Genomic DNA, 27,036 nt, shown 5'->3' with positions numbered 1-27,036 from the left:
GATGATCGAATCTTCTAAAATTCTAATTTGCTGGGTTTGATGAATTTTCATTAAAAAAAATATGATTGGCCTTCAATCGCTTAGCCATGAATCTCAATACTGCAAAGCTTCTATTTGTAAGACCGGCATTCTTTCCCTGTTCTTGACCAGGCATATTGTCAGTTTGTGGAGTTTTTTTTTTTCATACATGCAGTTTAGGCTACTTTCACACTGGCGTTTTTTTTTTTTTTAATACGTCACAATGCGTCGTTTAGGGGAAAAAACGCATCCTGCAAAGTTGTTTGCAGGATGCTTTTTTGCCCCATAGAGTTACATTACCGACGCTGTTATGTTTGCTAATGACAGGTGTTATGAAGGCAATCCAGAAACACAGTGTGCTTAGCGATCAGAGCGCACACAGTGATCTGACAAATACCCAAAAATACAAGAACGAGCTCTGAGACGTGGAAACTCTGTAGACTGCACACCTGATCCTATCCTAAACACAACTAAAAGCGGCTGTGGATTGCGCCTAACAACTACCTAGGCAACTCGGCACAGCCTAAGAAACTAGCTAGCCTGAAGATAGAAAAATAGGCCTGACTTGCCCCAGAGAAATTCCCCAAAGGAAAAGGCAGCCCCCCACATATAATGACTGTGAGTAAGATGAAAAGACAAAACGTAGGGATGAAATGGATTCAGCAAAGTGGGGCCCGATATTCTAGGACAGAGCGAGGACAGTAAAGCAAACTTTGCAGTCTACAAAAAACCCTAAAGCAAAACCACGCAAAGGGGGCAAAAAAAACCCACCGTGCCGAACTAACGGCACGGCGGTACACCCTTTGCGTCTCAGAGCTTCCAGCAAAACAAAAGACAAGCTGGACAGAAAAAAAGCAACAAAAAAGCAAAAAGCACTTAGCTATACAGAGCAGCAGGTCACAGGAACAATCAGGAGAAGCTCAGATCCAACACTGAAACATTGACAAGGAGCAAGGATAGCAGCATCAGGCGGAGTTAAGTAATGAAGCAGTTAACGAGCTCACCAGAACACCTGAGGGAGGAAGCTCAGAAGCTGCAGTACCACTTGTGACCACAGGAGTGAATTCAGCCACAGAATTCACAACAGTACCCCCCCCTTGAGGAGGGGTCACCGAACCCTCACCAGAGCCCCCAGGCCGACCAGGATGAGCCGCATGAAAGGCACGAACAAGATCGGAAGCATGAACATCAGAGGCAAAAACCCAGGAATTATCTTCCTGAGCATAACCCTTCCATTTAACCAGATACTGGAGTTTCCCTCTAGAAACACGAGAATCCAAAATCTTCTCCACAATATACTCCAATTCCCCCTCCACCAAAACCGGGGCAGGAGGCTCAACAGATGGAAACATAGGTGCCACGTATCTCCGCAACAACGACCTATGGAATACATTATGTATGGAAAAGGAGTCTGGGAGGGTCAAACGAAAAGACACAGGATTGAGAACCTCAGAAATCCTATACGGACCAATAAAACGAGTTTTAAATTTAGGAGAGGAAACCTTCATAGGAATATGACGAGAAGATAACCAAACCAGATCCCCAACACGAAGTCGGGGACCCACACGGCGTCTGCGATTAGCGAAAAGTTGAGCTTTCTCCTGGGACAAGATCAAATTGTCCACTACCTGAGTCCAGATCTGCTGCAACCTATCCACCACAGAATCCACACCAGGACAGTCCGAAGACTCAACCTCTCCTGAAGAGAAACGAGGATGGAACCCAGAATTGCAAAAAAATGGAGAAACCAAGGTAGCCGAGCTGGCCCGATTATTAAGGGCGAACTCAGCCAACGGCAAAAAGGACACCCAATCATCCTGGTCTGCAGAAACAAAACATCTCAGATATGTTTCCAAGGTCTGATTGGTTCGTTCGGTCTGGCCATTAGTCTGAGGATGGAAAGCCGAGGAAAAGGATAGGTCAATGCCCATCCTACCACAAAAGGCTCGCCAAAACCTTGAAACAAACTGGGAACCTCTGTCAGAAACAATATTCTCAGGAATGCCATGCAACCGAACCACATGCTGAAAGAACAAAGGTACCAAATCAGAGGAGGAAGGCAATTTAGCCAAGGGCACCAGATGGACCATTTTAGAAAAGCGATCACAGACCACCCAAATGACTGACATCTTTTGAGAAACGGGAAGGTCAGAAATGAAATCCATCGAAATATGTGTCCAAGGCCTCTTTGGGACCGGCAAGGGCAAAAGCAACCCACTGGCACGAGAACAGCAGGGCTTAGCCCTAGCACAAATCCCACAGGACTGCACAAAAGTACGTACATCCCGTGACAGAGATGGCCACCAGAAGCCACTAACTCTCTGGTACCAAAGATTCCAGGATGACCAGCCAACACTGAGAAATGAAGTTCAGAGATAAGTTTATTAGTCCACCTATCAGGGACGAACAGTTTCTCTGCTGGACAACGATCAGGTTTATTCGCCTGAAATTTTTGCAGCACCCGCCGCAAATCAGGGGAGATGGCAGACACAATGACTCCTTCCTTGAGGATACCCGCTGGCTCAGATAAACCCGGAGAGTCGGGCACAAAACTCCTAGACAGAGCATCCGCCTTCACATTTTTAGAGCCCGGAAGGTACGAAATCACAAAGTCGAAGCGGGCAAAAAATAACGACCAACGGGCCTGTCTAGGATTCAAGCGCTTGGCAGACTCGAGATAAGTCAAGTTCTTATGATCAGTCAATACCACCACGCGATGCTTAGCTCCTTCAAGCCAATGACGCCACTCCTCGAATGCCCACTTCATGGCCAGCAACTCTCGATTGCCCACATCATAATTACGCTCAGCGGGCGAAAACTTCCTGGAAAAGAAAGCACATGGTTTCATCACTGAGCAATCAGAACCTCTCTGTGACAAAACCGCCCCTGCTCCAATCTCAGAAGCATCAACCTCGACCTGGAACGGAAGAGAAACATCTGGCTGACACAACACAGGGGCAGAACAAAAACGACGCTTCAACTCCTGAAAAGCTTCCACAGCAGCAGAAGACCAATTAACCAAATCAGCACCCTTCTTGGTCAAATCGGTCAATGGTTTGGCAATGCTAGAAAAATTACAGATGAAGCGACGATAAAAATTAGCAAAGCCCAGGAACTTTTGCAGACTTTTCAGAGATGTCGGCTGAATCCAATCCTGGATGGCTTGGACCTTAACTGGATCCATCTCGATAGTAGAAGGGGTAAAGATGAACCCCAAAAATTAAACTTTCTGCACACCGAAGAGACACTTTGATCCCTTCACAAACAAAGAGTTAGCACGCAGGACCTGAAAAACCATTCTGACCTGCTTCACATGAGACTCCCAATCATCTGAGAAGATCAAAATGTCATCCAAGTAAACAATCAGGAATTTATCCAGATACTCACGGAAGATGTCATGTATAAAAGACTGAAACACAGATGGAGCATTGGCAAGTCCGAACGGCATCACTAGATACTCAAAATGACCCTCGGGCATATTGAATGCAGTTTTCCATTCATCTCCGTGCCTGATTCTCACCAGATTATACGCACCACGAAGATCTATCTTAGTGAACCAACTAGCCCCCTTAATCCGAGCAAACAAGTCAGATAACAATGGCAAGGGATACTGAAATTTAACAGTGATCTTATTAAGAAGGCGGTAATCAATACACGGTCTCAGCGAACCATCCTTCTTGGCTACAAAGAAGAACCCTGCTCCCAGTGGTGATGACGATGGGCGAATATGTCCCTTCTCCAAGGATTCCTTCACATAACTGCGCATAGCGGCGTGTTCGGGCACGGATAAATTAAATAATCGACCTTTAGGGAATTTACTACCAGGAATCAAATTGATAGCACAATCACAATCCCTATGCGGAGGTAGAGCATCGGACTTGGGCTCTTCAAATACATCCTGATAATCAGACAAGAACTCTGGGACCTCAGAAGGGGTGGATGACGAAATCGACAAAAATGGAACATCACCATGTACCCCCTGACAACCCCAGCTGGATACCGACATGGAATTCCAATCCAATACTGGATTATGGGTTTGTAGCCATGGCAACCCCAACACGACCACATCATGCAGATTATGCAACACCAGAAAGCGAATAACTTCCTGATGTGCAGGAGCCATGCACATGGTCAGCTGGGCCCAGTATTGAGGTTTATTCTTGGCCAAAGGTGTAGCATCAATTCCTCTCAATGGAATAGGACACCGCAAAGGCTCCAAGAAAAACCCACAACGTTTAGCATAATCCAAATCCATCAGATTCAGGGCAGCGCCCGAATCCACAAACGCCATGACAGAAAACGACGACAAAGAGCATATCAAGGTAATGGACAGAAGGAATTTGGACTGTACAGTACCAATGACGGCAGACCTAGCGGACCGCTTAGTGCGCTTAGGACAATCAGAAATAGCATGAGTGGAATCACCACAGTAGAAACACAGACCATTCAGACGTCTGTATTCCTGCCGTTCAACTCTAGTCATAGTCCTATCGCACTGCATAGGCTCAGGTTTAACCTCAGGCAGTACCGCCAAATGGTGCACAGATTTACGCTCGCGCAAGCGTCGACCGATCTGAATGGCCAAAGACAAAGACTCATTCAAACCAGCAGGCATAGGAAATCCCACCATGACATCCTTAAGAGCCTCAGAGAGACCCTTTCTGAACAAAGCTGCCAGCGCAGATTCATTCCACTGAGTGAGTACTGACCATTTCCTAAATTTCTGACAATATACTTCTATATCATCCTGACCCTGGCACAAAGCCAGCAAATTTTTCTCAGCCTGATCCACTGAATTAGGCTCATCGTACAGCAATCCGAGCGCCAGGAAAAACGCATCGACACTACTCAATGCAGGGTCTCCTGGCGCAAGAGAAAATGCCCAGTCTTGAGGGTCGCCGCGCAAAAAAGAAATAATAATCAAAACCTGTTGAATAGGATTACCAGAAGAATGAGGTTTCAAGGCCAGAAATAGCTTACAATTATTTTTGAAACTTAGAAACTTAGTTCTATCTCCAAAAAACAAATCAGGAATAGGAATTCTTGGTTCTAACATAGATTTCTGATCAATAGTATCTTGAATTTTTTGTACATTTATAATGAGATTATCCATTGAAGAGCACAGACCCTGAATATCCATGTCCACACCTGTGTCCAGAATCACCCAAATGTCTAGGGGAAAAAAAAAAAGTGAACACAGAGCAGAAAAAAAAAAAAAAATGATGTCAGAACTTTTTCTTTCCCTCTATTGAGAATCATTAGTTAGGCTCCTTGTACTGTTATGTTTGCTAATGACAGGTGTTATGAAGGCAATCCAGAAACACAGTGTGCTTAGCGATCAGAGCGCACACAGTGATCTGACAAATACCCAAAAATACAAGAACGAGCTCTGAGACGTGGAAACTCTGTAGACTGCACACCTGATCCTATCCTAAACACAACTAAAAGCGGCTGTGGATTGCGCCTAACAACTACCTAGGCAACTCGGCACAGCCTAAGAAACTAGCTAGCCTGAAGATAGAAAAATAGGCCTGACTTGCCCCAGAGAAATTCCCCAAAGGAAAAGGCAGCCCCCCACATATAATGACTGTGAGTAAGATGAAAAGACAAAACGTAGGGATGAAATAGATTCAGCAAAGTGGGGCCCGATATTCTAGCACAGAGCGAGGACAGTAAAGCGAACTTTGCAGTCTACAAAAAACCCTAAAGCAAAACCACGCAAAGGGGGCAAAAAAACCCACCGTGCCGAACTAACGGCACGGCGGTACACCCTTTGCGTCTCAGAGCTTCCAGCAAAACAAAAGACAAGCTGGACAGAAAAAAAGCAACAAAAAAGCAAAAGCACTTAGCTATACAGAGCAGCAGGTCACAGGAACAATCAGGAGAAGCTCAGATCCAACACTGAAACATTGACAAGGAGCAAGGATAGCAGCATCAGGCGGAGTTAAGTAATGAAGCAGTTAACGAGCTCACCAGAACACCTGAGGGAGGAAGCTCAGAAGCTGCAGTACCACTTGTGACCACAGGAGTGAATTCAGCCACAGAATTCACAACACGACGCATTGCGACATATTAACACACGTCGCAACCGTCGTGCGATGGTTGCGCCGTGTTGTGGCGGACCGCCGGGAGCAAAAAACGTTAAATGTAATGTTTTTTTGCTGCCGATGGACCGCTTTTTCCGACCGCGCATGCGCGGCCAGAACTCCGCCCCCACCTCCCCGCACCTCACAATGGGGCAGCGGATGCACAGGAAAAATGCATCCGCTGCACCCGTTGTGCGGCGCATCAAACGCTAGCGTCGGAATCTCGGCCCGACGCACTGCGACGAGCCGAATCCGACGCTAGTGTGAAAGTAGCCTTATAGAACTATAAAGTAATTTTTTTTTCGTATGGATATTTAAATAATTTTTTCCCGATGCATCACGGTTCTTCTTTAGCAATGACGTTTTGTGGCTTCCCCTCCTTGTGGAGTGTGATTGCCTTCTGGACATCTGTCAGGTCCGCAGTCTTCCCCATGATTGTGGAGCTAATGAAACAGACTAAGGGACCTTTTTAAACGGCCTTTGCAGGTTTTTGCTAATTATTCTAATTTACTGAGATAATGACTTTTGGGTTTTCACTGGCTGTTGGCCATAATCATCAACATTAACAGAAGTAAACACGTGAAATACGGTAGATAACTCTGGGTAATGACTATATAATATGAGTTTCACCTTCTGTATTGAAGAACTGAAATAAATTGACTTTTTGCTGATATTCTAATTTTGTGAGAAGCACCTGTACATGTCTCACACTGGTAAGTCTAGGGGCAGTTTCTTGGGGAGATCTATGTCCGGCCCAGAGAGCTTCACGGCCTATTTGCTTATTTAGAAAAACGTGGATTTCTCAATTTATTCAACTTTCTATAACTAGTTGCCCATACAGATGGCTTGGGAGGGTTGATCCTAGCTTTTAATAGAAAACCATTTTGAGGGTCAAATCCTAGTTGTCTGAAGTTTAGAAAGCTCAATTTCATTGATCGTCTTGTAGTTTTCCTTTAACACCATGATTATAATCATGCCGTAATAGAAACACTGCATGTATGTTATATTAAAAACGTTTCCCCTTAAGGATTGTTTATGTAAAAAAATCTAATGAATCTGTGATCTATTACATGATCACATCGATCGCCAGGATCACGCGAGACCGCGGAGACATTTTATGTTTCCTGTGAACTCCTGACCTTTGCATAGTCGCTGGTATTATTTAATGACCCGAGAAGATCAATACCGGTGTCTTGAGCGATATGACAGTCTCCTTCTAGATCACGGACACACTATTCACTTGCCTCTAAGAAATATGGCGCCTGAATAGCGGCCGCGGACCTCCGATCCGTTCCTCCGCTGCATCATTGTTGTGCTGTTAGTGTAGGCAGTGTGTCATTTCTCATGTTTGCGATGTGGCTCCTGTGTTATTGAAATTGCTTTGCTGAAATGATGAAAAGACAAGGTCTCCCCTCCCCCTCCTATTGGAACTGAGTGACGTCCGCGTTCAGAGTCATTTACCAAGATACCCTGGGACTTGTCGGGGCATTAAACTGCTGCTTTCAGGTCCGACATTGATTTTGTTTTTTTTTCTCTATAAGCTTTAAACAAGAAATCTATAAAAATTTCAAGAAAGCCAAATTAGCTAAGGATCTACTTGGACTGACTGCTAAAATTTAATTGCGTCCTCCATTTCTTGGCAATCCTGATTGTATGTCCCATATAAGCTGTTAAAGTGCTCAGATTAGCCATACATTTGCATCCGTTTGTTTTTTTTTCTAGAAAATAAGTCGCATGATTTCCTGACACCCCCCTCTCTGTATAATAAAAATATAATAGTACAATGTAGTAAAAAAACAAACAAAAAACGGAAATGAAGAATTTAAAATGTATCCGTTTTTTTCTTTACACTCACAAATGTGAGGCTGTTAAAAAAAAAATTCCAAAATCAAGGTGTGAAACGGGCCTTAAAAATAGAAGCTGGGAATCTGAGCCATGACTTCATGCTCATTATTCGCGTGACCGCTGCAGCCAATCGCTCGCCTGAACTCAGACGTTTTCCCGAATGTCACATGACCTCTGGGGCCAGGGATTCGCTACAGGACGATCACAAACGACGTACGGCTTGTGATTGCTGCAGGATCAGCGTCGACCACCGGAGCAGCGGGGATGTTAGTCGTGGTCATTTTATCCAGTCGTTTTTAATATCCCGCAGGACCCTTTTAAATGCCGATCTAGCTGCAGAGAGTGGAGGAGGAAGACGCTGGTTAAGTAGCTGACTAATTCAGTGAGGGGCGCAGTGATTGGTGACCTGCAGGATGTTATAGAGCAGAAGGTCGGCCTTACACGTCGTTCCAGCGGTACAGATGGAAGAGCGGACGTGTCGGTACTCGGTAAAGTAAATAAGACTTCACAATGGCACAGATTGACTATGACCACGTCTGCCCTGCCAGGGCTGTGGAGTCAGTAAGCCAAACCTCTGACTTTCCATGACTCTGACTCCACCAAAATGGGCTCCGACTCCACGACTCCCGACTCCACAGCCCGGTGCCCTGCGCCATTGAGTGACAGGCAGTAGGATTCATATATAGCTCAAGTTTACTAGAAATCTCTAATAAATAATAATAATAAAAAAAAGTTGCCAATCAGCCAGGGTCAGATGAGCAGAAGGACTACAGGGAAAATGGGCCTGTGCGGTTTCTTATTTTCACCTCTGTGGATCTAATGTCGTTTCCCAAAAGTTTTTAATTGGAATCATTATTGTTTAGATCATTTTGTAAAGGTAAGAAAGAATATTCCCTAAACAGCTGCAAAACAAGACAGGCGGATAAATCATCCCCTGTAATCTCTGCTGCTTTCCCCTCTTGTTCCCTCTGAGTTCAGTCCATTTAAGCAGTTTTTATTTGCAGGCGTCAGATATATTTCCATGTGTTGAAAGCAAAGCTTTACAGTTTTGTAAAAGCTGCAGATGGCTCCTGCGTAAATTCTGTCCCAAATATAAGCTGGAAACCATCATTGAATGTGTCGGACAGCCTGCAGTCAATGGGTCCATGGTTTATGGCTTTGATACAAATGGATCTGCTTGTTCCATCCGGTTCAGCTAAAATCCCACCATTCCCTGCGTCCTCCTGTCCTGACTGAGCCTATGGAAAATGAGGGCTTCACAGTAAAGTGCCGGCATTGCCTGATCTCAATCATTTTTTTTATTGCCTAAAAATGTTGGTGTACTCGAAGTGTGTTCATATAATTGCGGATTGCTGTATTTCCCGATTTCCCGCTCGGATTCTCTTCTTGGACATGTCTGCTCTTCCGACTTGCCAGATTACAATGAGGTCTATATATGACCCAGAAGAGGAACAGAGCAGCTCTGGTTACTGGTGAACATGGCGATCGGCAAGTACATGTACACACTTACACTACAGTACATTAGCATTTACACAGGTAAAGGCAATAAAAATATGGGAGCGCTTCTTTAATTGCTGAAAAAAAAATTCCACTTTACGAGACCCGTAACATTTTTATTTTTTCTGTTGATGGAGCGGAGTGAGGGTTTGGTTTTTTTACATTTACTTTGACTTTTTGATATTTTTCCTCTCTACGATGTTTATTGGATGGGTTATCCAGGGCTTAGTTTTTAACTACCTGCCTCTTCTACCTGGTGTTGGCCCAGAACGGTCATTGACCGCTCCTGCTGGCGATTCTGCTTCTTAACATCAACAAGGAAGCGCTTCCTCTTCCAGGCTCCTCTATTCACGGGTCAGCTCCCCGCAGGTAGACAGCAGGGAGCCAACTGTCAATTATAACCACGTCAGCAGTCACACCCTGTCAAGTGAGCGGAGCAGAAAATAAGCCGCTGCACTGTTGACGTGACTTCAGCAGAAGCCACTGAATCGCTGGTAGGAGGAGCGGTTTGTGCCTGTAGAAATTGTCTCCAGGCACAATAGTATTGGATAAACCCTTTACTTCTATAGTTTGATATATTGGACTTCTATAGATGCAGCAGTATCAAATATGTTTATTTTATATATTTTTTCCCTTTATTTTTATTGGGGTAAACTGGGGGGTGAGTTGAATTTTTATGTATTTTTTTATATTACTTTTTATTGTTCACTTATACTATGTACTGTTATACCACGGCATTGTAGTATATAGCGAAAATAATACTCAGTGTAGCTGTACTTTATAGTGGTACCAAGATGGCAACATTCAGCAGGCCCCCAGCTGCCAAGCAAACCCATCAGTTCCTCCGAGTTCTGGCCTCAGGTGCCTGATGGGAGAAGATGCACGCGGGCACGTGAACACATTCCAGTTAAATGCTGCTGAGCTCAGGTAGCGGCTGGTAAAGTCAGGTCATCTGCTCCTGAGCCCTCTCAACACATGCAAATCTGATTTCAGGACGTTAATGCACGTCCTGATGCAGAAAGGAGTTAATTGTGCCATTATCACCCACTAAATGTTCCCCCAAAGTTCTCTGTCTTATAACAGTCAGTCCTTTTCAGGTAAAGTGGGCTTACATATGTCGGCATCTAAACACGGCTTCTGAAAGTTTCTGATGGGGTCTTGAAACCCTTCTGGGGTGGTCAAAAGCACAAAGTAAAGTCATGCACCACCCTTCAACATTTTCGAAGAACCTTACAAGAAGCGGGAGAATGGCGACATTTTAGCCCTCTGGGAACCTGTGACTGGTCATGAGGAATCGTTAACAAACAAGACCATGTTACAACCTTTATTAAAGTCACCTCTCCTGGCGACTTTGGCTTAAACAAATGGGTTGTTCATACTAAGAATGCCCATTGTGCCATAGAATTGATGTGGCAGGTAGCTCCCAGATATTCCCAGAAAGCATCCTATGATCAGGTTTACTGTGTAATTGCCCCCCATACAGCACCCAGGAGACCCCATAGATCTGTGTTGTCGTCTCTACACAGGTTTGGACTAGTTTCTCGTGTGTTGACCTTCAGATTCTGCACCTCATTTCGTGTGGGGGCAGATCAGTATCCTCAGTCATTATTTAGCAGTGTTCCCAGCCGCTCCTCTCTGCCTCCTGCTTTTATGGGAAATTGACTCTGTAACGAGGCATTAGAGCCTCCCTCCAGTCCCTCTCGGCCACATATGTTTTCCTTTTAATTGTCATCTAAAGCGGTCTAACCTTTCTTCGTCAATTACTCAAAGCTTTTCTAGAAGCAGCGAGAGTTGACTGCGCCCTTGTCATTTAGTCGTATACAAGCCTTGTACCTACCAGCCATTGAAAGAGAACATTAGACTAAAAGGTCAGTAAAGCAATGTTATCATCAGCCCGGCTCCATAATATCCAGTTTCTTCCCTACAGAGACTTATTTGTCCATATCTTACTTGCGGTAAGATATGGGTCTGCTACTCCAGCAAGTCTGACACTTGTTTCCACAGACTTCCTTCTTTAGGAGACAAATAAGGACTTTAATAAAGGCCAAAAATCAGTGAATGAGTATTCATAAAATCTTTGCACCTTGCAAACATCCAGCCAATCACTCGTCGAACAAGCAAAATGGAAATTTGTCAGCATGTAGATCGTTCTTTTCTGCAGCACATTGCTCCAGGCCCGAACTAGTAACCTGCCTAGTTGGGTAGACTACTGGTGGGGATGGTCAGTCATTGCACAGACAACGGTTTGGATTATCAGTCTACTTTTCAAGGTTAAAAAGGACCTGTGGTAACATCATGGTTACATCACCCCAGGTCCTGCACCCCGTAGAGGTGGGGAAGGCTACAGAAGAACTGAGGAGGAAGGAGACTGGAGAACTCTTCCTCCAGCATCAGCTATATTATCTACTGACAGTCTGGTCAGGGTAAGGATGGGAAAAGTTTTGCTCCCAATAGGGAAGGGTGTTTTGATATAGGATAATACTGGGTGCGGGAAAAAGTGTAAAGGGTTAACACAATGTTGCTGAATGTCAGAAAGCATGGGAAGGGGCAAAGGGGCTTCCGATATTTAGTGCTGTGCTGATTGTTGGGCAGTGCTGTGTATATATATTTAGTGCTGTGCTGATTGTTGGGCAATGCTGTGTATATATTTAGTGCTGTGCTGATTGTTGGGCAGTGCTGTGTATATATATTTAGTGCTGTGCTGATTGTTGGGCAGTGTTGTGTATACAGGTCCTTCTCAAAAAATTAGCATATAGTGTTAAATTTCATTATTTACCATAATGTAATGATTACAATTAAACTTTCATATATTATAGATTCATTATCCACCAACTGAAATTTGTCAGGTCTTTTATTGTTTTAATACTGATGATTTTGGCATACAACTCCTGATAACCCAAAAAACCTGTCTCAATAAATTAGCATATCAAGAAAAGGTTCTCTAAACGACCTATTACCCTAATCTTCTGAATCAACTAATTAACTCTAAACACATGCAAAAGATACCTGAGGCTTTTATAAACTCCCTGCCTGGTTCATTACTCAAAACCCCCATCATGGGTAAGACTAGCGACCTGACAGATGTCAAGAAGGCCATCATTGACACCCTCAAGCAAGAGGGTAAGACCCAGAAAGAAATTTCTCAACAAATAGGCTGTTCCCAGAGTGCTGTATCAAGGCACCTCAATGGTAAGTCTGTTGGAAGGAAACAATGTGGCAGAAAACGCTGTACAACGAGAAGAGGAGACCGGACCCTGAGGAAGATTGTGGAGAAGGACCGATTCCAGACCTTGGGGAACCTGAGGAAGCAGTGGACTGAGTCTGGTGTGGAAACATCCAGAGCCACCGTGCACAGGCGTGTGCAGGAAATGGGCTACAGGTGCCGCATTCCCCAGGTAAAGCCACTTTTGAACCATAAACAGCGGCAGAGGCGCCTGACCTGGGCTACAGAGAAGCAGCACTGGACTGTTGCTAAGTGGTCCCAAGTACTTTTTTCTGATGAAAGCAAATTTTGCATGTCATTCGGAAATCAAGGTGCCAGAGTCTGGAGGAAGACTGGGGTGAAGGAAATGCCAAAATGCCTGAAGTCCAGTGTCAAGTACCCACAGTCAGTGATGGTGTGGGGTGCCATGTCAGCTGCTGGTGTTGGTCCACTGTGTTTCATCAAGGGCAGGGTCAATGCAGCTAGCTATCAGGAGATTTTGGAGCACTTCATGCTTCCATCGGCTGAAATGCTTTATGGAGATGAAGATTTCATTTTTCAGCACGACCTGGCACCTGCTCACAGTGCCAAAACCACTGGTAAATGGTTTACTGACCATGGTATTACTGTGCTCAATTGGCCTGCCAACTCTCCTGACCTGAACCCCATAGAGAATCTGTGGGATATTGTGAAGAGAAAGTTGAGAGACGCAAGACCCAACACTCTGGATGAGCTTAAGGCCGCTATTGAAGCATCCTGGGCCTCCATAACATCTCAGCAGTGTCACAGGCTGATTGCCTCCATGCCACGCCGCATTGAAGCAGTCATTTCTGCCAAAGGATTCCCGACCAAGTATTGAGTGCATAACTGAACATTATTATTTGATGGTTTTTTTTGTTTGTTATTAAAAAACACTTTTATTTGATTGGATGGGTGAAATATGCTAATTTATTGAGACAGGTTTTTTGGGTTATCAGGAGTTGTATGCCAAAATCATCAGTATTTAAACAATAAAAGACCTGACAAATTTCAGTTGGTGGATAATGAATCTATAATATATGAAAGTTTAATTGTAATCATTACATTATGGTAAATAATGAAATTTAACACTATATGCTAATTTTTTGCGAAGGACCTGTATATTTAGTGCTGTGCTGATTGTTGGGCAGTGCTGTGTATATATTTAGTGCTGTGCTGATTGTTGGGCAGTGCTGTGTATATATTTAGTGCTGTGCTGATTGTTGGGCAGTGCTGTGTATATATTTAGTGCTGTGCTGATTGTTGGGCAGTGCTGTGTAGATATTTAGTGCTGTGCCGATTGTTGGGCAGTGCTGTGTAGATATTTAGTGCTGTGCCAATTGTTGGGCAGTGCTGTGTATATGGTTAGTGCTGTGCTGATTGTTGGGCAATGCTGTGTATATATTTAGTGCTGTGCTGATTGTTGGGCAATGCTGTGTATATATTTAGTGCTGTGCTGATTGTTGGGCAGTGCTGTGGAGATATTTAGTGCTGTGCTGATTGTTGGGCAGTGCTGTGTATATGGTTAGTGCTGTGCTGATTGTTGGGCAATGCTGTGTATATATTTTGTGCTGTGCTGATTGTTGGGGAGTGCTGTGTATATATTTAGTGCTGTGCTGATTGTTGGGCAGTGCTGTGTAGATATTTAGTGCTGTGCTGATTGTTGGGCAGTGCTGTGTAGATATTTAGTGCTGTGCCAATTGTTGGGCAGTGCTGTGTATATGGTTAGTGCTGTGCTGATTGTTGGGCAGTGCTGTGTATATATTTAGTGCTGTGCTGATTGTTGGGCAATGCTGTGTATATATTTAGTGCTGTGCTGATTGTTGGGCAGTGCTGTGTATATATATTTAGTGCTGTGCTGATTGTTGGGCAGTGCTGTGTATATATTTAGTGCTGTGCTGATTGTTGGGCAGTGCTGTGTATATATTTAGTGCTGTGCTGATTGTTGGGCAGTGCTGTGTATATATTTAGTGCTGTGCTGATTGTTGGGCAGTGCTGTGTATATATTTAGTGCTGTGTTGATTGTTGGGAAGTGCTGTGTATATATATTTAGTGCTGTGCTGATTGTTTGGCAGTGCTGTGGAGATATTTAGTGCTGTGCTGATTGTTGGGCAGTGCTGTGTAGATATTTAGTGCTGTGCTGATTGTTGGGCAGTGCTGTGTAGATATTTAGTGCTGTGCCAATTGTTGGGCAGTGCTGTGTATATGGTTAGTGCTGTGCTGATTGTTGGGCAGTGCTGTGTATATATTTAGTGCTGTGCTGATTGTTGGGCAATGCTGTGTATATATTTAGTGCTGTGCTGATTGTTGGGCAGTGCTGTGTATATATATTTAGTGCTGTGCTGATTGTTGGGCAGTGCTGTGTATATATTTAGTGCTGTGCTGATTGTTGGGCAGTGCTGTGTATATATTTAGTGTTGTGCTGATTGTTGGGCAGTGCTGTGTATATATTTAGTGCTGTGCTGATTGTTGGGCAGTGCTGTGTATATATTTAGTGCTGTGTTGATTGTTGGGAAGTGCTGTGTATATATATTTAGTGCTGTGCTGATTGTTTGGCAGTGCTGTGGAGATATTTAGTGCTGTGCTGATTGTTGGGCAGTGCTGTGTATATATTTAGTGCTGTGCTGATTGTTGGGCAGTGCTGTGTATATATTTAGTGCTGTGCTGATTGTTGGGCAGTGCTGTGTATATATTTAGTGCTGTGTTGATTGTTGGGAAGTGCTGTGTATATATATTTAGTGCTGTGCTGATTGTTTGGCAGTGCTGTGGAGATATTTAGTGCTGTGCTGATTGTTGGGCAGTGCTGTGTAGATATTTAGTGCTGTGCTGATTGTTGGGCAGTGCTGTGTATATATTTAGTGCTGTGCTGATTGTTGGGCAGTGCTGTGTATATATTTAGTGCTGTGCTGATTGTTGGGAAGTGCTGTGTATATATATTTAGTGCTGTGCTGATTGTTTGGCAGTGCTGTGGAGATATTTAGTGCTGTGCTGATTGTTGGGCAGTGCTGTGTAGATATTTAGTGCTGTGCTGATTGTTGGGCAATGCTGTGTATATATTTAGTGCTGTGCTGATTGTTGGGCAGTGCTGTGTATATATTTAGTGCTGTGTTGATTGGTGGGCAGTGCTGTGTATATATTTAGTGCAGTGCTGATTGTTGGGCAGTGCTGTGTATATATTTAGTGCTGTGCTGATTGTTGGGAAGTGCTGTGTATATATATTTGGTAGCTAGAAGGAATATAGAGCGCACATAGGGTCTTATGCGAGATAAAGGGAATATTCGTGAGAGATAGTATGCATTCACTCACCTATTATACTATTAGATATTTAGTGCTGTGCTGATTGTTGGGAAGTGCTGTGTATATATTTAGTGCTGTGCTGATTGTTGTTCACACTGAAGGCATCAAAACTATATATTAGCACACATGGAATTATATACTTAACAAAAAAGTAGGAAACAACTGAAATTATGTCTTATACTCTAGGTTCTTCAAATTAGCTAACTTTTGCTTAGATGACCGCTTTGCACACTCTTGGCATTCTCTTGATGAGCTTCAAGAGATAGTCACCGGGAATGGTCTTCCAACAATCTTGAAGGAGTTCCCAGAGATGCTTAGCACTTGTTGGCCCTTTTGCCTTCACTCTGCTGTCCAGCTCACCCCAAACCATCTCGATTGGGTTCAAGTCTGGTGACTGTGGAGGCCCGGTCATCTGGCGTAGCACCCCATCACTCTCCTTCTTAGTTAAGTAGCCCTTACACAGCCTGGAGGTGTGTTTGGGGTTATTGTCCTGTTTAAAAATAAATGATGGTCCAACTAAACGCAAACCGGATGGAATAGCATGCCGCTGCAAGATGCTGTGGTAGTTATGCTGGTTCAGTATGCCTTCAATTTTGAATAAATCCCCAACAGTGTCACCAGCAAAGCACCCCCACACCATCACACTTCTTCCTCCATGCTTCACGGTGGGAACGAGGCATGCAGAGTCCATCCGTTCACCTTTTCTGCATCGCACAAAGACACAGTGGTTGGAACCAAAGATCTCAAATTTGAACTCATTAGACCAAAGCACAGATTTCCACTGGTCTATTGTCCATTCCTTGTGTTCTTTAGCCCAAACAAGTCTCTTCTGCTTGTTGCCTGTCCTTAGCAGTGGTTTCCTAGCAGCTATTTTACCATGAAGGCCTGCTGCACAAAGTCTCCTCTTAACAGTTGTTGTAGAGATGTGTCTGCTGCTAGAACTCTGTGTGGCATTGACCTGGTCTCTAATCTGAGATGCTGTTAACCTGTGATTTCTGAGGCTGGTAACTCGGATAAACTTATCCTCAGAAGCAGAGGTGACTCTTTGTCTTCCTTTCCTGGGGCTGTCCTCATGTGAGCCAGTTTCTTTGTAGCGCTTGATGGTTTTTGCCCCTGCACTTGGGGACACTTTCAAAGTTTTCCCAATTTTTCGGACTGACCTTCATTTCTTAAAGTAATGATGGCCACTCGTTTTTCTTTACTTAGCTGCTTTTTTCTTGCCATAAAACAAATTCTAACAGTCTATTCAGTAGGACTATCAGCTGTGTGTCCACCAGACTTCTGCACAACACAACTGATGGTCCCAACTCCATTTATAAGGCAAGAAATCCCACTTATTAAACCTGACAGGGCAGACCTATGAAGTGAAAACCATTCCCGGTGACTACCTCTTGAAGTTCATCAAGAGAATGCCAAGAGTGTGCAAAGCAGTCATCAAAGCAAAAGGTGGCTACTTTGAAGAACCTAGAATATAAGACATATTTTCAGTTGTTTCACACTTTTTGTTAAGTCTATAATTCCACATGTGTTAATTCCTAGTTTTGATGCCTTCAGTGTGAATGTATAATTTTCCAAGTCATGAAAATACGGAAAAATCTTTAAATGAGAAGGTGTTTCCAAACTTTAGGTCTCTACTGTACATTGATCAATAGTCACTATTTGTTACCTAGCTGTAGCAGTGTGTAGATTCGGGGCACGGTGCAGGTACTGGAGTTTGGTGACTCTCGGATTAGCCGGCTCGCCCTCCTATTTTAACGCTCTTTTAATTCCTAGCGATGCGAGTGTCAATAATTCATGCTCTGCGGGATGTTCAGAGAACCTGTCCCAGCAGCAAATCACCCTGTCACTTCTAGTCCCCTCCGCTCTTCTCAGTAATATTGCCTTTGAAGGTGCAGACACAGATTTACATATATTCTGAGGCAGGTGAACGTGGCCGCGGCGTGCCAGGACTGATTAATGGAGCCGCTTTCTATCCGCGACATAGAAATGTAACCGTTAGTCAGATGTGCTGAGAGCGTGGAGTCGAGTACTGCACACACATCCTCCACACTGGGGGCAAATCCATAACATCCGCTCCCTGGGGGGCAAAACATTGCATCTGGTGTTATGGGGCGCAGTGGCTCCCGCTATTGCCCCAAACAGGAAAACGAAACATTATTTGCATTAATCACTTTGGAGGACGTGAATAGTTAATTATTTCTCTCTACATCATCATTCATGGTTGCATTTTGTGCTCCACGTGGATGTATCATACGCAGTCTTTACAGTGAGCAGCTACTCTACTAACATAGTGCTCCAGAAGGCTCTAAAAAAGCAACGCCTGGGCAGCATTTTTATTTTTTTTTTTAAAGGGGCTGCCCCAAGATTGTATGTTTTCCCCATCTAAAATCGACTGATCGCGAGGAGTGTGACCAATCGCTCCACATCTGAATGGGGTGGAGGATGGGGAATGTGCACCTCTATTTCACTGATTGCACATGGGACTGCAGAATACTCAGGATCAGTTGGGTGGGGGGGTCCCAGGAGTCAGATCCGCTGCAATTCAATGATTAGCCCTTTCGTATGGATCAAGAAAAATGTACAAATTTAAAACAACCATTTTTTTTTTTTCATAAACCACGGCTTGTCCAGGCTTCAGGTATGTGACAGTAGACTTGTAAGTCCTCACAGGGTTCAGTGTGCGTGCTGTTAGGATTCTCTGGGTCAGGGAGCCAGCGGGCGCATGTCTACTAATAAGTAATTTGCATGCGTACGGTCACATGCCAACTAGACATGTGCAGCATCACTCAAAATAGGTGAATTAAGCGAGGGCGGGCACGTCTTGTTGGAATGTGACCCGAAGTATAGAAACGACACTAGTGCAAACTGTGAGGATCCGCAAGTCTGCAGTTCACAAGTCACGCAGTCCTAGTGTCTGCAGACTTACACCCCAAGCCTGGACAACTCCTTTAATATACAGGTTGTTATAGTTATGTCAATACCAAGTATCTTTTTTTTCTTTAGATTTTTCCGCTATGTAGACATTGATCTCAAATCATTAGTTTTCCCTCCACTCGGACATTACACAGCAGTGCTGCGCTAGTAGCTGCGAGTCAGGATAAACACTAGAAAGCACACCATGGTATCTTCGTTGTCCTATTGTTATGTATGAAAAAAAATGTGTTTTTTGTTCCCTCTGATTTGATCTGCTTTTCTCTTTGCTTACTTCTGTTTCTTGCATTGGCGCGAGTTGTCTGTCTCCTCATAGACCCGTTCTCGAGTTGACGGCTACTTCTGCCTCCCCTGTCTGCAGATTTGCCCACATCTGAACATCACATCAATATTTAGTTCTTGCTTATAGTCAAAGCTGATGCTTCATGCTGTTCTGATCTTTTATGCAGCTGCTCAGCATTGGAAACACACTCCATGACAGGTTGATGCTACCTCGCACTTTTTTATTATTATTATTTTACTTGTTTTATTTTGACCTCTCTTCAGACTTTTTTTCTTTTTTTTTTTTCTTTACCTTTACTTCTTACCTAGGTTTTGTTCTTTGCCTTTTTTTTATTGAGTTTTTATTGTTACAAAGCATATGATTAGAAGATTTCTCATATAGTCACGTGGTGAACAAAATGGCACCTGAAAAAAATGCAATGTGTAGTCTTTCTCTGCCGTGTAGTTGTATGGCGGTGCACACCCTGCAGGTAGAGAAATGTGTCTGAGAGCAGCTCAATTATGACCTTTTAATCAATGCTAAGAATGTATATCTCTAATCCACATAACGCTCACTCGGGTCAGAAGATGCCTGAAGCTGCAGACGGCTCTACATGTACTGGAGCTTCTCTCCTAATTGGGATAGTGGAACATTAACGGTGTTGCAGAGGAACATTTCTCTTGTTAATTAACCAAGTCCTTTTTTGGTTGGAGAACAGCCTAGACTTGTAATGGCTTTTAACATCAGATTTTTTCTGATCTGTACCTGCAATGCCACCATGAAGTATATCATTCATGTTCATTGGAAGTGACATTTGGGTAGTGTAAGGTGGCTACAGGATACCTAGTGGATGGAAGATAAACCTGGAGTAATGCTTTAACACAAATAGGATTAAGAGCAGTTAATCAGGCATGACAGATTGATTGTGAGCAGCTGATGAGTTGGGAGAGAGCTGCTCACCATGTCTCCACCCCTGGGTGTGGTTCACTTTGTATATTGAGACCTGTTTGCCTATGGAGGTCTGCAGATCTCCTGGACAGAGTGCCTGTTCTAAAGGCCTCAGAAGCTGGACTCTAAGCCAGGCTGGCTAACCAGCATTATTGTATGGACTTGTTGCTTTGTGCTTTACTTTGTGCCGGAGAAAGGCTGTATGTGAGTTTCCTGTGATGTGGTTTATGAGGATTGAAATAAACCAGTAGGACTTTAAGTAGAAACTGTTCCTGTGATACCGCAGATCGCTCCCAAGTGACTAGCATTTTTAAAGTAGATGTAGAGGAATATCTGGTGAATGGTCCCTTGTTGAAAGGTTATCTTTAAAGACTTGAGGATTAATCCATGAACATACACTGCTCAAAAAAATATAGGGAACACTTAAAAAACAGAATAGAACTCCAAGTAAATCAAACTTCTGTGAAATCAAACTGTCCACTTAGGAGGCAACAAAGATTGACAATCAATTCCACATGCTGTTGTGCAAATGGAATAGACAACAGATGGAAATTATTGGCAATTATCAAGACACACTCAATAAAGGAGTGGTTCTGCTGGTGGGGACCACAGACCACATCTCAATACCAATGCTTTCTGGCTGATGTTTTGGTCACCTTTAAATGTTGGTTGTGCTTTCACACTTGTGGTAGCATGAGACGGACTCTACAACCCACACAAGTGGCTCAGGTAGTGCAGCTCATCCAGGATGGCACATCAATGCGAGCTGTGGCAAGTTGGTTTTCTGTGTCAGTCAGCGTAGTGTCCAGAAGCTGGAGGCGCTACCAGGAGACAGGCCAGTACACCAGGACACGTGCAGGGGTCCGTAGAAGGGCAGCATCCCAGCAGCAGGACCGCTACCTCTGCCTTTGTGCAAGGAGGAACAAGAGGAGCACTGCCAGAGCCCTGCAAAATGACCTCCAGCAGGCCACAAATGTGCATGTGTTTGCACAAGTGGTTAGAAACAGACTCCATGAGGATGGTCTGAGTGCCCGACGTCCACAGATGGGGGTTGTGCTCACAGCCCAGCACTGTGCAGGACGCTTGGCATTTGCCACAGAACACTACGATTGGCAATTTCGCCACTGGCACCCTGTGCTCTTCACAGATGAAAGCATGTTCACACTGAGCACGTGACAGATGTGACAGAGTCTGGAGACGCTGTGGAGAGCGATCTGCTGTCTGCAGCATCCTTCAGCATGACTTGTTTGGCAGTGGGTCAGTGGGTGTGGGGTGGCATTTATTTGGAGGGCCGCACAGCCCTCCATGTGCTTGCCAGAGGTAGCCTGACTGCCATTAGGTACCGAGATGAGATCCTCAGAACCCTTGTGAGACCATATGCTGGTGCGGTTGGCCCTGGATTCCTCCTAATGCAGGACAATGTCAGACCTCATGTGACTGGAGTGTGTCAGCAGTTCCTGCAAGATGAAGGCATTGAAGCTATGGACTGGCCTGCCCGTTCCCCAGACCTGAATCCGATTGAGCACATCTGGGACATCATGTCTCACTCCATCGACCAACGTCACATTGCACCACAGACTGTCCAGAAGTTGGCGGATGCTTTAACCCAGGTCTGGGAGGAGATCCCTCAGGAGACCATCCGCCGCCTCATCAGAAGCATGCCTGGGTGTTGTAGGGAGGTCATGCAGGCACGTGGAGGCCACACACACTACTGAGCATCTTTTCGTTGTCATGAGGCATTTCCACTGAAGTTAGATCAGCCTGTAATTTGATTTTTCCACTTTGATTTTGAGTATCATTCCAAATCCAGACCTCCATGGGATATTCATTTTGATTTATATTGATCATTGTTATGTTTTATTGTTCTGAACACGTTCCACTATGCAATGAATACAAATTTGCAGCTGGAATATTTCGTTCAAAGATATCTAGGATGTGGTATTTTAGTGTTCCCTTTATTTTTTTGAGCAATGTATTATACATGTGTGACATAATTGGAAAGTATGCAGTAATTGGATGACAGCTAATTCTGCTCACTTTATACTGCTTTTGCACTGCTATTATGCAGTTGCATGATGACTTCCTGATTACAGCAGGAAGACCTGGCTATATTATACTACTTACTATAGACAACATTAAAACACCTTTATTACTGCCTTGTATGTACAAGAATATAACTACTATAATACTGCTCTTATAGACAAGAAAATAACTACTATAATACTGCTCCTATGTACAAGAATATAACTACTATAATACTGCTCCTATGTACAAGAATATAACTACTATAATACTGCTTTTATGTACAAGAATATAACTACTATAATACTGCCCCTATGTACAAGAATATAACTACTATAATACTGCCCCTATGTTCAAGAATATAACTACTATAATACTGCCTCTATGTACAAGAATATAACTACTATAATACTGCCCCTATGTTCAAGAATATAACTACTATAATACTGCTCCTATGTACAAGAATATAACTACTATAATACTGCTCCTATGTACAAGAATATAACTACTATAATACTGCCCCTATGTACAAGAATATAACTACTATAATACTGCTCCTATGTACAAGAATATAACTACTATAATACTGCTCCTATGTACAAGAATATAACTACTATAATACTGCCCCTATGTACAAGAATATAACTACTATAATACTGCCCCTATGTTCAAGAATATAACTACTATAATACTGCCTCTATGTACAAGAATATAACTACTATAATACTGCCCCTATGTTCAAGAATATAACTACTATAATACTGCTCCTATGTACAAGAATATAACTACTATAATACTGCTCCTATGTACAAGAATATAACTACTATAATATTGCCCCTATGTACAAGAATATAGCTACTATAATACTGCTCCTATGTACAAGAATAACAAGAATATAACTACTATAATATTGCCCCTATGTACAAGAATATAACTACTATAATATTGCCCCTATGTACAAGAATATAACTACTATAATACTGCTCCTATGTACAAGAATATAACTACTATAATACTGCCCCCTATGTACAAGAATACAACTACTATAATACTGTCCCCTATGTACAAGAATACAACTACTATAATACTGTCCCCTATGTACAAGAATATAACTACTATAATACTGCCCCTATGTACAAGAATATAGCTACTATAATACTGCTCTTATGTACAAGAATATGACTGCTATAATATTGCCCTATGTACAAGAATATAACTACTATAATACTGCTCCTATGTACAAGAATATAACTACTATAATACTGCTCCTATGTACAAGAATATAACTACTATAATACTGCTCCTATGTACAAGAATATAACTATTATAATACTGCTCCTATGTACAAGAATATAACTACTATAATACTGCTCTTATGTACAAGAATATAACTACTATAATACTGCTCCTATGTACAAGAATATAACTGCTATAATACTGCCCCTATGTACAAGAATATAACTACTATAATACTGCTCCTATGTACAAGAATATAACTGCTATAATACTGCCCCTATGTACAAGAATATAACTACTATAATACTGCTCCTATGTACAAGAATATAACTGCTATAATACTGCCCCTATGTACAAGAATATAACTACTATAATATTGCCCCTATATATGAGACTATAACTACTATAATACTGCCTCCTGAATGATATATTTCCTGTGTATTTCTGTAATTATTTGTTATGTTTTATACTATCCTCTATATTCTGCTCAGTTGCTCGTCTCCCGCTCTCCTTTTATCTGACGCTTGTTCTCCTTTTCCATCAGTCCATACGAGGTGCTGACGTCCGTGTTGCTGTTTTTCTGCAGTTCTTCACGTGTCCTCTATTTTCACGCTTTCGTCCTCCTCCAGGTGCAGGATAAATTTAGATTGGATCTGTCTGACGAGGAGGCCGTGCATTACATGCAGACGCTGATCGATGACAGCGTGAACGCGCTCTTTGCCGCTGTGGTAGAACAGATACACAAGTTTGCTCAGGTAAGAGATCGCCCTGCGCTGTCGCCTCCTCGCCGCTCATTAGCGTTTCTTTTTTTTCTTCTCCCGCCAGCACTAAGTTAACATTGACAGAGACGGATTGGCTGCGCTCCCGCTCATTCCCATCGCCCGCACCTTCTGCAGACCTGCAGCACATTCTCATTACCCAGTGTATCATTCACTGTTATAGTACTACAAGCCCCAGGAAGTCTAGTTATAAATCTACCCCATAATTGTAGATGTTTACATAAACAAATAAAAGGATTCCCATCAGATCCCGTTTTTTCTCAAGATTGTTTTAGTGATCCCCTGATATAAAGCTAGTATTATACGTGTACCGCACTGCGCCATATGTTGGTGCTATATGACTAAAGGTTTGTATTACCCTGGGGGATGATAAAAATATTACATGAATAACATGTTCAGGTATAGGTTGAACTCGCTGAACTTATGTCTCCTTTAACCCTTAAAACTATAAAACTTGAAAGAGGCAAGAAATGTCGAGTTTTACCTTTCCGGACTGATTGGCGCGTCAACAAATGATAGTTACAGCTTGTATTTAGCTAATGGCTTCCTTTTAGTACGCTTAGCTTTGCCTTAAAGCGAATATGTCACCAGATTTTATAATTCAAACTATGTACACTGTTAAATGGATCTGGTGAGGCTGGTGTACTTACTTTGAAAGTCAATGTTAGATTAGTTTTATAATCCCTTATGAAAGAGTAACTCTATCTCTTCCCACCTAGTCTGATTGAGTGCTCCTCAGTGTCTCTCCATCCTGGTAAATATTCACCCATCTAGCCTCAATGTCCCTCCTCCCTGCGTTTTTTCAGAACCTCACACTGCTCAGTACAATCTGCAACTGTCCGGCTGGGTGGGTGCAGCCTACATACACTTGGGCTCATAAGCTCCTTCACTCTTTAACTAGACTTCTAAAATACTCATGTTAATAACAGGACCATGCAGCCATTCTGGCAGGAATTTTTTTTCAAAGTAAGTACTCCAGCTCCATCAGGTCTAGAATCTTTTATTTGATCGTGTTATCTGGTGACAAATCTTTCAGAAGACCCTGAAATGTATATTATCTTCCAATCGGAGTTACTGGCTGAGGTTGACACCTCTGATGTCTATCATTTGCTGCAGCATAGCAGAATCCTTGTCTGGGGTCAAATTAACATCCATGGCACCCATTGAAGCTTGACAGGATGTACATATCGATGAGGATGATGACTCGGACTCTTAGAAAGTGATGAAGATGGATCTGACAAAGCGGCAGAATAGAGTATGTTGCCCCGAATGTCTCAGTAGTGCAGCCTCAGCCGGTAGCCAGCGTCTCTGAATGTTCATTGCACCCCGTGAAGGTTTTTCTCGCCAGGCCCCTTGTGTAGCGTGCCACCTACAACTTCTGTGCTGTACTGTCCATGGCAGAATCAGGTAACTGAGGATACATCAGCGAGCTGCTTCTCCGTGTCATACCGGAGCGTTTGTAGCACTCTTATCTGTCCGTTCCTGAGCACCCTTATCTGTCCGTTCCTGAGCACCCTTACCTGTCCGTTCCTGAGCACCCTTATCTGTCCGTTCCTGAGCACCCTTACCTGTCCGTTCCTGAGCACCCTGACCTGTCTGTTCCTGAGCACCCTTATCTGTCCGTTCCTGAGCACCCTTACCTGTCCGTTCCTGAGCACCCTTACCTGTCCGTTCCTGAGCACCCTTATCTGTCCGTTCCTGAGCACCCTTACCTGTCCGTTCCTGAGCACCCTGACCTGTCTGTTCCTGAGCACCCTTATCTGTCCGTTCCTGAGCACCCTTATCTGTCCGTTCCTGAGCACCCTTACCTGTCCGTTCCTGAGCACCCTTATCTGTCCGTTCCTGAGCACCCTTACCTGTCCGTTCCTGAGCACCCTGACCTGTCTGTTCCTGAGCACCCTTATCTGTCCGTTCCTGAGCACCCTTACCTGTCCGTTCCTGAGCACTCTTACCTGTCCGTTCCTGAGCACTCTTACCTGTCCGTTCCTGAGCACTCTTACCTGTCCGTTCCTGAGCACCCTTACCTGTCCGTTCCTGAGCACTCTTACCTGTCCGTTCCTGAGCACCCTTACCTGTCTGTTCCTGAGCAACCTTATCTGTCCGTTCCTGAGCACCCTTATCTGTCCGTTCCTGAGCACCCTTATCTGTCCGTTCCTGAGCACCCTTACCTGTCCGTTCCTGAGCACCCTTACCTGTCCGTTCCTGAGCACCCTTACCTGTCCGTTCCTGAGCACCCTTACCTGTCCGTTCCTGAGCACTCTTACCTGTCCGTTCCTGAGCACTCTTACCTGTCCGTTCCTGAGCACCCTTACCTGTCCGTTCCTGAGCACCCTTACCTGTCCGTTCCTGAGCACCCTTACCTGTCCGTTCCTGAGCACCCTTACCTGTCCGTTCCTGAGCACCCTTACCTGTCCGTTCCTGAGCACCCTTACCTGTCCGTTCCTGAGCACCCTTACCTGTCCGTTCCTGAGCACCCTTATCTGTCCGTTCCTGAGCACCCTTATCTGTCCGTTCCTGAGCACCCTTACCTGTCCGTTCCTGAGCACCCTTACCTGTCCGTTCCTGAGCACCCTTACCTGTCCGTTCCTGAGCACTCTTACCTGTCCGTTCCTGAGCACTCTTACCTGTCCGTTCCTGAGCACTCTTACCTGTCCGTTCCTGAGCACTCTTACCTGTCCGTTCCTGAGCACCCTTACCTGTCCGTTCCTGAGCACCCTTACCTGTCCGTTCCTGAGCACCCTTACCTGTCCGTTCCTGAGCACCCTTACCTGTCCGTTCCTGAGCACCCTTACCTGTCCGTTCCTGAGCACCCTTACCTGTCCGTTCCTGAGCACCCTTACCTGTCCGTTCCTGAGCACCCTTACCTGTCCGTTCCTGAGCACCCTTATCTGTCCG

General features: G+C 43.9%; 1 protein-coding gene across 1 annotated transcript in view; it reads left to right on the top strand.

Moving 5' to 3' along the window:
- Positions 1-27,036, top strand: part of PIK3C3 (phosphatidylinositol 3-kinase catalytic subunit type 3) — a 257,560-nt gene that overhangs the window by 220,187 nt on the left and 10,337 nt on the right. The window contains exon 25 of the mRNA XM_069747182.1: positions 23,992-24,117. Within this exon, the coding sequence (XP_069603283.1) occupies positions 23,992-24,117 (126 nt within the window). The remainder of the gene's footprint in view (positions 1-23,991; positions 24,118-27,036) is intronic.

The sequence above is a fragment of the Ranitomeya imitator genome, chromosome 1 (genome assembly GCF_032444005.1).
Source record: "Ranitomeya imitator isolate aRanImi1 chromosome 1, aRanImi1.pri, whole genome shotgun sequence".
NCBI lineage: Eukaryota > Metazoa > Chordata > Amphibia > Anura > Dendrobatidae > Ranitomeya > Ranitomeya imitator.
This window is presented reverse-complemented; position numbering and strand designations above follow the sequence as displayed.